This window comes from Sinocyclocheilus rhinocerous, unplaced genomic scaffold, assembly GCF_001515625.1.
Source record: "Sinocyclocheilus rhinocerous isolate Xijiao unplaced genomic scaffold, SAMN03320098_v1.1 scaffold647, whole genome shotgun sequence".
Taxonomy (NCBI): Eukaryota; Metazoa; Chordata; class Actinopteri; order Cypriniformes; family Cyprinidae; genus Sinocyclocheilus; species Sinocyclocheilus rhinocerous.
The window spans coordinates 76241-89611 of record NW_015632746.1 but is presented as its reverse complement, the minus strand read 5'-3'; the positions used below and the strand labels follow the sequence as shown (position 1 = coordinate 89611).

Genomic DNA, 13371 nt, shown 5'->3' with positions numbered 1-13371 from the left:
CCTTATAGAGAATGAGAAGTAACCATGGGAACGGATAGCGTATCCTGCTAATATGGCGGCGCCTTCCCGAAATGCAATGCGGAGTGAAAAGATCGTGACGTAACTCCTCATTCTCTATAGTTTAGCATCGAAATCGTTGTTTTACTGATTGTTTATCGCCCATTCATCCTGTGATTACTAAAGTGTTCCTACAAACACCAGTTATAATATAAGAAAGCTGGCGTGGACTAACAACTTTGTAACACTGCACACTTAATTAACTAAAACAACCTTTAATCATAAGAAAATGCCATCAGATAAAAAAACGACTTTACTCACTCGTTGAGTGTGGTTTTCATCCCCCATGCTATATCTCTTCGCTTGTGTGTGTTGTTCGAAATCTCCGAACACCGCAGCGTTGAGCTTCTTGAGTCTGTTCAGTAAGGAGTGTTTTGATTGGTGGATTAAAAGCTCACCGCGATTGGCTGAACGGAACATCCTCCAAAAAAAATATATTTATGATTCTTAACCTGCCAGGAAGGTCTCAAAAATACCACACACAAATTCAAAGCAGTCCACGCATGTGTGATGATTTGCAAATGCAGATTCAACGATTCATAAATACATGTAACATCATTCATGTGTGATGGAAATTAATTCAAGAAATTTGTATATACATATTTGTGTAAACATTTTAAATTTATTTAGGTAAGATGCATTTGTGTGAGCATTTGGGGAAATATTTATGCTTTTACTTGTGTATTTATGAATTGTGTTTTGAATTTACGAATCGGATTTTGTAAATGTAAATTGTGCTGTGCATTTATGAATTTTGTTTTGCAAATGTGTTATTTTTGAGGCTGATCTGTCTCCATAATAAACTGCCTATTGGTTCAACTTTTCATTATTGTTTCAAGTAATTAATTGCATCTGTTTCGAATGGAACAAGACATTTTCTTTGCTTTCAGTAGCATTTGCAGGCTGCGCAGGAAGTACTTCACTGGAAGTTTTCACCTCAGGAGATAAAGGAAGACGATGTAAAAAACCAAAGGACTGTTCCAGCCCTGCAAAAGGAGAACTGCAGCCTAAATCCAGAGGAGGCCCTCCAGAAAGAGCTTGTTGAAGAGGAAGTACTGAAGATTTCAGTGGAAGAAGCAGCAGCAGTAGCATCAGTGCAGGAGACTGTGCAAGGTTTACTCGTTACATTTTTCTGACCGTCAAAGCAAAATACACAGTGCACAAACTACCAGAAACTGCTGAAATGAAATACAGCTGTTGTTTCTAACGCCCCTCTAGTCTCACATCCAGAACAGACCTCTGAAGGAGCCATCAACACCAGTTTGATGGAAAAGAAGTTCAGGAGAAAAAGAAAGTATGTACTATTGTGCATGTATTCAATTGTCAACTACATACTTGATGTACACTATATGGACAATAGTATTGGGACGCCCCCTTCTGTAGAACAGAAAAAGGCACTTCCAAAACTGTGGCAACAAAGATGGAAACATAATTCATGTATTTAAAAATTGTATTTCCATCACTGTTGCAACAGTTTTGGAAGTGTCTAAAATGACTGTACCCATATATGTACAAGTCACAGGTGTTTGGTGATGAGTTTTTGGCTCAAGGTCTGCATTTAAAGTCACACCAGAGGTGTTCAGCTGGCTTTCTGCAGACCAGTCAGGTTCTTCCACACTGACTGAATCAATCATTTCTTTTTGAACCTTGCCTTATACACAGAGGCATTGTCATGTTAGAATAGAAAAGGGTCCTCTCCAAACTGTTGCTATAAAATTAGAAGCACACAATTCCCTAGAATAGCATTATATGCTTAAACATTAAGACTTGTACTCATTACTAAAGTAGTCAAACCTGTTCATTAGAAGGGGGTGTCCCAATACTTTTGTCCAGTGTATTTTCAACTAATTGTCCTATTTATTGTCTCCTTCAAGGACCTGCGGCTGCTTCACATGGTTATGGAGCTGCAGACGTTAGTCACTACGTCTCAAATGCATTATCTGAGATGAAGTTACTGCCAAATTAATGCCTCTCTTTTGTATCTGTTTTAATCTGTCATTAGACATTAAAAAATGATAATGCCATACCATATATATTATGTGTCGAAGAATGTGTTCAGGGATAGATAGACAGACAGATAGATAGATAGATAGATAGACAGACAGACAGACAGATAGATAGATAGATAGATAGATAGGCATGACCTCTAGACATGAACAGTGTTTATTTAGATATATGCAAGATACTTTAATTTGAAAGATGAAAACAATCAACATGTTCTTGGGAAAAAATGGTTGATTCTCATACAAGTCAGATGTTTGTTTTGGAGATTAAACTTATTTTACTACAATAAGGACATTTTTAACTGCTGTGTTACTTCATACAATCTTCAAAATCACAGAAAGTGAGCTATGAAACAACTACATGATGACAAAGGGGTGTCAGTGGAGAGAAACTGAATGTTTGTGTATGGCGGGATTGAGTGGTGCACGTTATTAAAGGAAGGTGTCCTTCATAACGCCAGGCTGCTCCAGCACAGCTTTCCTGTGAGCCGACGCTTCCAGGATCTTCTTGCGCGGCCCCAGCTGGATGCGGATGCCTTTAAGATCGTCATCTGAGCAAAGCATGAGGGCGTCAAGATCCAGGTGTTCACGGGTGAACACAGGACCGTAGTCCAACAGGCCGATTGACGCCAAGAAGGAATCCAAGTGTGAGGTCTCCTCTTCCTCATCCAGACCGATCTCCTCTTCATTCCAAGGAAGCTCTGAATTCTCGTCCAAACCCTCCAGACCTTCTTCCACAGTCTCAAACAACTCTTGACGGATGAGGTACCCTAGGTCTTCTGTATTGCCGCTGGGGAGGTCTTCATGGTCCATGGCCATTTCCATGGAGAAGTTCCTGCGGAACACCATTTTCCCAAGACCAGGTCTTTCGAAAATAGACTTGCCCTGACTGACTCCTTCGTCGTCTGAATCTCTCTTGGCATCGTCATCATCATCATCCTGAATTTCATCCTGCTCATTGAAGACGTCAACAAAACCAGGTTTCTCTTGGGAGCCACTGTCTTGTTTGACAAAAATGACATTGCCGTCCCCTTGTCTACTCACTGTCTCTTTGTCTTTCTTCCCAAATTTGCGCTGGAGGGTTCCCTTGATCGTCGAAGAGATCGATCCGTTGGTGTCTGCGGCTATGAGTTTGGAGAACTGTTCTCCGTTCACGCTGCTCAAGGTACCCGAGCCGGAAAGGGAACTTCCTTCCGAGACAGATCCGCTGCGGTACATCTTGTCCATCTTATTCTGATGTCTCTTCTTGACGCGTTCGCACTGCTTCACTCTGCGCTCGGCATCTTTGGTGGCCTGTTCTTTCAGACGCGCCACCCTTTTGGCGTTCTGGCCTGTCTGTTGTGCGGCAGCGGTGTCCAGGAAGCGGACGCAGTCCATGTGGTCTCGAGAGGCGGCCACGTCCATGGGAGTGTGGAAGTCATTGTCCAGAGCGAAGAGGTTGGCTCCAAAGTTCACCAAGAAGCTGACGATCTGCATGTAACCGTTTGCAGAGGCGTGATGCAAAGGCGTGTTCCCCCAGATGTCACTTTTGTTCGGATCCCCCCTACAAGACAGAGATAATAATGAACAACCATTGTAGTTAATGCATAGATCAGTCAACAACTTGATAGTTCTAATTAGTGCTGCTTGCATCACTATTACTATTTGCCATCCTTAGGGTTAAGGGTTTGTCAAAATAAGCGAAAAGGGTTTGGTTTCACTTGTTGAAGAGAGATGCTATTGCTTTCCTCAGTGATCTGTGAGGCGGCAATAAACCAAGCTAAATCTTTCACTTACACTTGAGCCACATACAGGAATCACTTGAGCCACATATAGAGAATATCCTAGACACTTTGTGACAGGCTCTTTTGACTTAGACTAGTAAGCAGCCACAGATAACACCCTAAAAACCAACTAACAATGCCTTAGCACCCACTTGAGGTACTTGAGTCCAAGACCACATTCTCATGCTCTTGGTCTTGTCATGTACTCTGGAGCATCTGGACTATGTCTTGAGTCCAGTATTGAGTACTTGAACACTGTGGAAACATTTTGTGGTCTGTTCCAACTCACGCATACAATCCACAAAAAACAGGCTCTGTTCACCCCAAAGTCTGAATTGGACTCAACCTTCTTCTGGTCTCTGTCTTGATTCTGACTCAACCTACTCAGGTTTTGGTCTGGACTCAGACTCAGAATGAGCTGGTCTCGACACTGCCACTCTGGACAACCAAAAAGTTATGAAATGCTCAGCAATGCTCTGGATCCTGATGGTACTATGAAAATGTAGTGTTGGAAAATTTAATACAAGGGAATAAAGGCCCATTCACACCAATGACAATAATTTTAATGGTAACTATAACTATATTGTTATAAAAATGGTTCTAACTCCAAGAGAATAGGATTAATATAGAACACTAAGAGTAGGAATAGGAATAGGACTCTAAGAGTCCACACCACAACTACTACAACATATAGGACTGATATTGTTAGAATCACTTTCAGAATGATTTCTTCGACTCGACTTCAAAGAGACGATAACTGCTGTGTGTTTATAGTAAGCAGGACGTCCATTGGTGTGGACTATCTTAATATATCTAAGGTTATTGTTGTAGTTATCGTTCTTGGTCTGAACAGGCCTTAAAGTCCCCATGAAATCAAAATTAATTTTTTGGGGTGTTAGTATCAATATGTTAGTCTTAAGGTCATCTATAAGCCAGTGTGCTCCAAAACAGTGACAAAATTCGCATTTAGAAGATATAAGCATTCAAAGCTTGCAGTTCGTCACTTCCACCAAAATGGATCAACAATTTTTTTGACGTCACCTCGTACTTCAGCTTCTCATCAAATCTTCTGGCCAATCAAATGTTCTCTGGAATATGAAGAGCCCGCCCCCTACATTATAAATAGACACTGAAGCGCCGGCTGAGATCGGTCACTTGTTCACGGGATTTGTATTTTCGGCACGGTGAATGGCACGTAGGGCACTATATAGGGGATAGGGAACGATTCAGACAGTGTAAATATGCTTTCCATTGAGGAAAAGAAGTCTGGTTTGGCGCTATGTCACGCTAACTGACGCACCGCGCACACACTCTGCTCCGGTCCAGAGACACGATATAGGAGCGGATCATATGCGCGAGTCGGCGCAGACCACAAAACGTATCGGACCCATTTGAATTCTACACCAAATGGTATATTTTATAGCAATATGGATGAGATGTGTGGCTATCACACCCTGTCAAATGCAGCTTTAGTTTACCGAGCTCAACAACAACGGCGCTGCTGCGCTAGTCAGCTGTGATATAAACGAATGCTATTGGCTATTTTAAAAAGGGGCGGGGCTGCTTGATATGTCCCGCCCTGTCTTCCTGTTTCAGTTAAACCGACGTCAACATAGAATAACGGTGCGTGTTTCAAAGCACTTCAGTGGACCTTTAAAGTGCACCTATTATGCTTTTTTGATTTTACCTTTCCTTTAGTGAGTAATACAGCTGTATGTGCATGTAAACTATCTAAACAGTTACGAAGCATAAAGTCCATAATAAAGTGAATCTCTCCAGCAGAAAATACTTACCTGAAACGCCTCTTTTGTAGTGCTGCCATTATTTTTATGACTTTGCTACCTCACCAAAGTTACATATTTGCATAACGGCCGCCTACTGGCTGATTTGGCCTGCCCTCAAAGAACAGTTGGATAAGTGATTATCGGACTCTGGCTCAAACTGGTACAGCAATACTAATGCCGTACTGTAGATAATAATACTATTTACAGCTTCTCATGAAGCCTTGGGAGCTGAAAACGGATTTCCGACAAACACTCGAAGTGGTTGACCAATCACAACAAACTGGGCCAGTTGACCAATCAGAGCAGACTTGGCTTTTAAGAAGGGCTTTAAAGAGACAGAACTAAAACAGAACATTTCAGGCAGAGAGTGAAAAGAGGTGCTGCAGCAATGTACAGTATGATAATTTCTTTTTTTACTTTTTTTTTTTTAAATCATGTTAATGTATTCTAGCAGAGCTCAAAAGTCAAATTATGATGTGTAAATGAACATAATATGGGCACTAGGAACTACCATTTAAAAATAGCCACAATCTTTGGCACTTCTCTGAAGCCTCATTTGTCCTCAGCAGCAATTAAAATTCCACTCTCACATATTTCCCGTGATGAATATGATGCTATAACCATGCAAACAGTTAATATGTAACCTGCTGTAAAATAAAAGTCCACAGGTACACCCATAAAATCTCAGATTACAATATCTACAAGAGTTTATCTCTCTAAACACCATCTGTTCATAGGTGGATGAGGCACACAAGGTGCAAACAGACGCAGATGGTGAAAGTTTTTTTTTCTTTTCTTTTTAGAGAGAGAGAAACACAACTTTTAGAAAGTCTCTTAAGTATCCATGACAAGAAACACCCCTGTCTGGGTTAGCATTCAACACACAGTGCTTTGTGCTGTTTGAGAGCCAGCCATGGCAATCAGTGCTCTATATCCTGAGTGAGATTGGCCCCAATGCTGCACAGAATATATAAACTCTACGCTGGACAAACTGTGGAAAAATGAAGAGGCCTATTGTTCAAGATTTGCATAACTAATTTAGCTGATTGAACTCTTGGCATCAGCTCTGGGAGTTTTTCAAAATGATGTACACAGCAAATCATGCGAGAACGAAAGTCAGAGGAGGACACCGAGCAACCCAGAGAGAAACTCTGACTGTGGACTCAATCAACAGTGTCATTCTAATATGCTGAATATTTCAGTGGTATTTTTAATGATGACGTCCGTTTTAAATTGTAGCAATGTTTAAGACCTTTATGTGATTTGCTGTAGACAAGAGTGATTACTGACTCATAAAGCACACAAGTAAAAAGACTCGCCCCAACGGTCATACAACTGGTTAAATCCGGAAAATCTGTTGTAATGTATTATAACCCCTATAGTGAAAAAGAAGTACACTTCAGCATACTTTTGAAATAAGTACTTATTACGGAAATAATATACTTTATAATTATGTGTGAACTGAATTATGTTTTTATATATAATAATATATAAAAAAAAGTTTACTGTAAATGCAGTTAGTTGGACTTTAAAGTGCTTTTTAAACCAACTTAAATAGGACTTAAGTACGTCTTTATATGTAATTACGTAATTCTATTGTCTTTGAAATATGGTTAAATTGTACTGCTGAATGTGCATTTATGACAAAAAATATACTATAATGTAATTTCTAGTGAAATCTGTCATTAATATATTTTAATATATTAGTAATTATTTGTACTGATGAAGTTTAGTACATTTAGATTATATTAAGTTTAAATGGAATATTAAATAACACACTAAAGTTAAATGACCAAGTACATGTCCATTAGTATGTTAGTCAACACATCAAAATAAGTATACTTCTTTAAAACTCGACTAAATTTAAAATGTACTTTAAATTAAAAATGATCATTTGACTTTAAAAGTGTACTTAAGTCATGAAAGTGTCTATCACAAGTGCCCTTTTATTTCATTAATATTATATTATCTAGAAGTACAGTTTTTTATAGATATACTAAAGATTTGAAGTACACTACAAGTGCACATGCTCAAATTAACGTAAAATCCTAGATTACAGATTACAATTTGACTGACTGTTTGATATGTAACACAGATATCTATATAGTCATCAATGCTTAAAAAATAAATGGTAAGACACACATTTACATTTAATCATTTAGCAGACACTTTTATCCAAAGCGACTTACAAATGAGGACAATACAAGCAGTCAAAACTAACAAAAGAGCAACAATATATGTGCAAATGATATAAATATATAAATATTATACACACACATATACACACACACACACACACACAAAGAAAAACAAGTAGATAGAATAGAAAAAATAGAAAGCTAGTTTAAAAAAAAAGAAGAAGATAAATATAGATAAAGTAGAATTAAAATAGAATAGAAAGTGCTAGAGTTAGAGGGTCAAAGACAAAAAAAAGACACACAAAGCAAGGTAACATTGTAAAACCTTTTAATAGCATTAACCTAAACTAAAATGAATATTCTGGAAACATAATGCATAGAATTAAATCATTAAGCCAATGAACAGGATCAGTACAGAAAGTTTTGTACAGAGCAGACAGGTTTTGTGAGCTCACCCTCTACTGCAAATGAGCTGCAGAGCTTCGATGTGTCCGTGGTAAGCTGCCCAGAGAGTGGGTGTCATGCCATCCTCATCCGGGGTGTTCAGGTCTTTCCTTGTGGCTTCTTTCAGAAGATCCAAATAGCCATCGATGGCTGCTTTGTGATATCGTGACATGATTATAACAATGATCTCCCTTCTTCAGCGAGTAAATGTATTTTGTGAAGTGTTACAGGACCATCTTTGCAGGCATCTGGCCGTGCTCTGTCTCTGCGTCTGAAGGGAGGAGAAACTCTGATCTCACTGCCTGGACACGACACCGCTATCACTGTCATAAACTAAAGTCCAGAGTGAGCTGTTATTGCTTACCATCAGTGTTAGTTTGCAGAGATATAAACAGGGGTAACTATATTTAATAGTTCTTATTTGATCGTTTTAGATCTTGAAAAAGTGTTTAATTACATGATTTTATTGTGGTCATATTTTTCCATCATGGTTTGATATCATTGTCTTTGTTCTGTTATTGTATTGATATGCCACTTCTCCCCTAACAGAGCATGTTTATGTGTTAGTTTATAGCTAAACTTAGACTACGCGCTACCATGTCTTATACAAATTTATATATATATATATATATTTTTTTTTTTTGAGTGCAAATTGCAATTTTTCATGCCAGAGCAACACGGAAGTGGTCATAGGTGTATACCCTAACACGAAAATTATAATCAACATATTAAATGATTGCAATTGATGTAGCATATTGAAAATATACAGAATAATATGTGACCCTGGAGCACAAAACCAGTCTTAAGTCGCTGGGGTATATTTGTAGCAACAGCCAACAATACATTGTGTGGGTCGAAATTTTAGATTTTTTATGCCAAAAATCATTAGGATATTCAGTAAAGATCATGTTCCATGAAGATATTTTGTAGATTTCCTGCCGTAAATATATCAAAACTTAATTTTGATTAGTAATATGCATTGCACTTGACTTCATTTGGAAAACTTTTTTTTTTTGCACCCTCAGATTCCAGATTTTTTAAATAGTTGTATCTCGGCCAAATATTGTTCTATAATAACAAACCATACATCAATGGAAAGCTTATTTATTCAGCGTTCAGATTCACCTTTATGACTGGTTTTGTGGTCCAGGGTCACATATATTGTGTTAATATTTTACAATATATTGAATAATAAATAAGGAATTGCCACTTTTGATATATTAAAAATATGCGATAATTGATTTACTTATAATTTATATTCAGTAATGCACTTTAAATGTGTGTGTGTGTGCGCGCTGTCACATGTATATCTATGTATTTTAGCAATCAGTCTGTTAAGTTATAAAAGTCAGTTCTCATTTTTCAGCCACTATATGCTCCCACGATTTTAACAAGACATCCAATTGGCCAAAATTCCAAAAATGTTAATATTTGATTTCAGTAAACACTTTTGGGAAGTGCCATACATTGTCATAAGCCGTACATGCTCATGAGCACGAGCATACATAAGCCACACATGGTCCATGCATATATTGCAGCATTATGAAAAATATAAACACTAGGTTCCACGCTAGACATGCATTATTTAATCTGTTTTCAGATAAGAAATGTTTCTTGAGCAAATCAGCATATTTGAATGATTTATGATGGATGTGACACTGAAGACTGAAGTAATGATGCTGAAAATTCAGCTTTACTTGTACATCACAGGAATTAATTATATAGCCTACGTACATAAATGAATGTCCAAACCGATGGGCTGTGCAACATCCGGCCGCTAGAGGCGCTAAAGAGCAGCGGCATCGAGAATATCAGCAGCACAAAGAACCATCCACTGACGCGACTGTTTTGAATACGGAAGTTTTTATTCTGTTGTCGTACGTAATGAATATGAATCAGACCGGGAATCATTCGTTCTGACTGTCAGCTAATTTGTGTGAAGTAAAGACACAGCAATCTGGTTTTTAGACTAAAGAGAGAGAGAGTAAGATGTCAGAGAGCAGCAGCTCGGTCCGCCTGCTGTCATATGAAACACTGGTGCACGCTGTGGCAGGTGCAATGGTGAGCAAAATAATGGTTTCGCTTTAGTTTGTTTCCCGTTAATGCAATGCTATTCTGAATCAGGGATGTTTGTTAAACTGTGTTTTATTGCCTTGAAGGGCAGTGTTACAGCAATGACAGTGTTTTTCCCTCTGGACACAGCCAGGATCAGACTGCAGGGTGAGTTACGTTATAATAGAGTGATTATGGATTTATTTTGTATTGTACTGGACAGTTTCTATGTGATATTTACTGGTATATTGTGTAGTAATCATGGTTTCATTTTTAAATATTGTAAAGTTAAGAAAAAAATAGAAAAGATATTAAATAATAATGTCATGCTCGTTTTTATTAGTGAATGCACACATTCTAGTCATGCTATTTATTCTTTAAAACGTTTAATTAACTACAAACTGTTCCATTAAAAAAAAAACTCTTTCTGGCTATTATTTCATTTGTCAGGCTTTACAGGGTTAAGTATAAATAGTGCATGTAGTCTGTCAGTTAATATAAGGTCATAGGCCATGGTTATAGATGAGGCATAACACACTGCAGGAGAACACATGGTAAAGTCAATTTCACATTTGTGATGTGTTTCAGTGGATGAAAACCGTAAGTCTCAGTCCACCCCCATCATTCTGGCTGAGATAGCGAAGGAGGAGGGCATGTGAGTTGCTGAGTTCAGTGTGCACGACACATCAGGACATCCTGAGATGGACATTTCAAACATCAGTGTATATGCTGGGTGCAAAACCAGTCACTTATTTATTGTTAAAATAGTGTGTGAGTGAAAATAAGTGAACTCATGAACATCTGAAGGCACTACTGCACATACATGTCATTTTTAACCACCCATGAATGTGCTTGGAATCGGGTTTGAAAAAAAGAAATGCAGATAATGAAATAGATTTCATGATGCCGTTTGACTGTGTTTCAGATTGTCTCTGTATCGTGGCTGGTTTCCTGTTATTTCTAGCCTGTGCTGCTCTAACTTTGTGTACTTCTACACATTCAACACACTGAAGAGAGTCATGGTCTCGGACCGCTCCAAGCCTAGCACAGATTTGCTCATGGGCTTCATATCAGGTAGTGAAAGTTTGAACCCTCTTCACAATGTAGGCCTATTTCTTGTAAGAATTTCCTCTTGCTACCATGCTGCATGCAGTCCCCCCCCCCCGCTATTACTAAGGTGGTCTTGGTTATTTCTAGGTTGTTACTTTATTATGTAGTTTTTAATAATATTTTGAATTGGATTTTATTTTTTAAAACTTTCTCGTTTAGTTTGTTAATATTTTTGTAATTTTGTTGTGATGTTACTAAATTTTAAGGTTAAATTTTAGTGCTGTCAAACGATTAATCGCGATTAATCGGATCCAAAATAAACGTTTTTGTTTGCGTAATATGTGTGTGTGTGTGCTGTGTATATTTATTATGTATATATAAAGACACACATTCAGTATATAGTTTGAAAATACTTACATGTATATATTTATATAATTTATATTATATATAAATATATTTAATATATAAACGTAACATATTTTTCTGAAATATATATATGTATATACGTGTGTGTATTTATATATGCATAATAAATATACACAGTACACATACATATATTATGTAAACAAAAACTTTTATTTTGGATGTGATTATTCGCGATTAATCGTTGCCCAGCACTATTACATTTATTTTGTATCTAGTTTCAATTTTAGTTCTGTTTAGTTTTTATTTCCAGTTAGTAATTTTAGTGCTTCAACTTAAACAAAAACTAGAAATGATTGCAAATAACTGAAGTTTTAAGTGTTGCATCTTAAACGTACTTCATCTATACAGTAGATGTATATTTTGTTCAGCTTTATTTCAATTAACAAAAATAGTTTTAGCAAATGAAAATAACCCTGTTTTATTGTTACTTTCATTGCAACATTGAAAAGTATTACTTAACCTGTAAGCATTATAAAGTCCACTCATTTCTACATTTTAGGAGCTGTTAATGTGCTCCTGACGACCCCCATGTGGGTGGTGAACACGCGACTGAAGCTTCAGGGGGCAAAGTTCAGGAACGAAGATCTCCATCAGACCCACTATAAGGGCATATTTGGTCAGAACCGCTCACACACTCATTTATCTCACGAGGTATAAACTCCAAACCAACGTTCAGTCTAATCATTTAGTGGTAAAGCACATCTCAAATCAACAGCGGTTGAGGCAGAGCGCATACCGTTGAAAGATCGTCCTCCCAAATTTTGCGCTCGCATGAAATTCCTAATCCTGGATTCCGATTGAAATGCATCAGAATTTGCCAAACTACAGCAACTGTGACTGCACTTTATTAAAATAATAGGCATGTGTTGTCGGCAGTACATCAAATCATCTTGTTGTTTTCCTCTCAAAGATGCCTTCTCCCAGATAATAGCCAATGAGGGAGTGGGAACGCTGTGGAACGGGACGCTGCCGTCTCTCGTGCTGGTGTTCAACCCCGCCGTGCAGTTCATGTTCTACGAGGCCATGAAACGAAGAGCGGGACATGGAGGCAGGAAGGTGAGGGACAAAGAAAATTGGCATGATTCTTTTGTGGAATAACTCAAATGTGTCATCTTTATGGGCAGATATCATCATTTGAGATCTTTCTCATCGGTGCCATCGCTAAAGCCATCGCAACATCTGCAACGTATCCTCTGCAAACGGTTCAGGCCATTCTGAGGGTAATACCATCAATATGATCGCAGTAAACCATTGCATTAGATAATACACTTGATGCTGATAGACAGTGAATATTTCCCATTGCTTCCTCTGCAGTTTGGCCAGTATAAATCAGACGGTAAAGGGGGTCTAGTGGGCAGCCTGAAGAATGTGGTTTCTTTGCTAATGGACCGGATCAAGTAAGTCCACCTCAGTCACTGTAGTTTAATGCTCACTTTCAGTAATACTGGTTATCAACCAGAGTGATTATAGCTCAAATGCAACAACAAGTTAACTAAAACATTTTTGTTACTTAAAATAAACTGAAATAAAATTATACATATATATATATATAAAACTTGCTAGTTCCCAAAGAAAATATTTCTCATTTCAGCTTAATGTAAACTCAAAAAATTGAAACTGGAAAAAAAAAAAAAAAAAATATATATATATATAT

The 13371-nt window shown here is 37.8% G+C and overlaps 2 protein-coding genes across 2 annotated transcripts in view; one reads left to right on the top strand and one right to left on the bottom strand.

The window, feature by feature from the left end:
• Positions 1 to 2312: 2312 nt before the first annotated feature.
• On the bottom strand, positions 2313 to 8451 carry anks4b (ankyrin repeat and sterile alpha motif domain containing 4B). The gene is made up of 2 exons (XM_016556153.1): positions 8201 to 8451; positions 2313 to 3603 (listed from the first exon to the last, which is right to left on the bottom strand). Exons 1-2 carry the CDS (start codon positions 8359 to 8361, stop codon positions 2493 to 2495), a joined length of 1272 nt encoding a protein of 423 aa, XP_016411639.1. The 5' UTR covers positions 8362 to 8451; the 3' UTR covers positions 2313 to 2492.
• Positions 8452 to 9994: 1543 nt separating this feature from the next.
• Positions 9995 to 13371, top strand: part of slc25a17l (solute carrier family 25 member 17-like) — a 5212-nt gene continuing 1835 nt past the window's right edge. Inside the window, exons 1-8 of the mRNA XM_016556151.1 lie at positions 9995 to 10250; positions 10349 to 10409; positions 10830 to 10896; positions 11167 to 11315; positions 12217 to 12333; positions 12628 to 12773; positions 12842 to 12937; positions 13032 to 13114. Coding sequence (XP_016411637.1) covers positions 10179 to 10250; positions 10349 to 10409; positions 10830 to 10896; positions 11167 to 11315; positions 12217 to 12333; positions 12628 to 12773; positions 12842 to 12937; positions 13032 to 13114 — 791 coding nt within the window. The 5' untranslated portion in view covers positions 9995 to 10178. The remainder of the gene's footprint in view (positions 10251 to 10348; positions 10410 to 10829; positions 10897 to 11166; positions 11316 to 12216; positions 12334 to 12627; positions 12774 to 12841; positions 12938 to 13031; positions 13115 to 13371) is intronic.

Bases quoted from the DNA above. Each gene is read 5' to 3' on its own strand.
- anks4b (XM_016556153.1), bottom strand. From the start codon at position 8,361: ATGTCACGATATCACAAAGCAGCCATCGATGGCTATTTGGATCTTCTG. The intron at 3,604-8,200 runs GTGAGCTCACAA...TCTGTCTTGTAG, and splicing joins CAGCTCATTTGCAGTAGAGG to GGGGGATCCGAACAAAAGTG.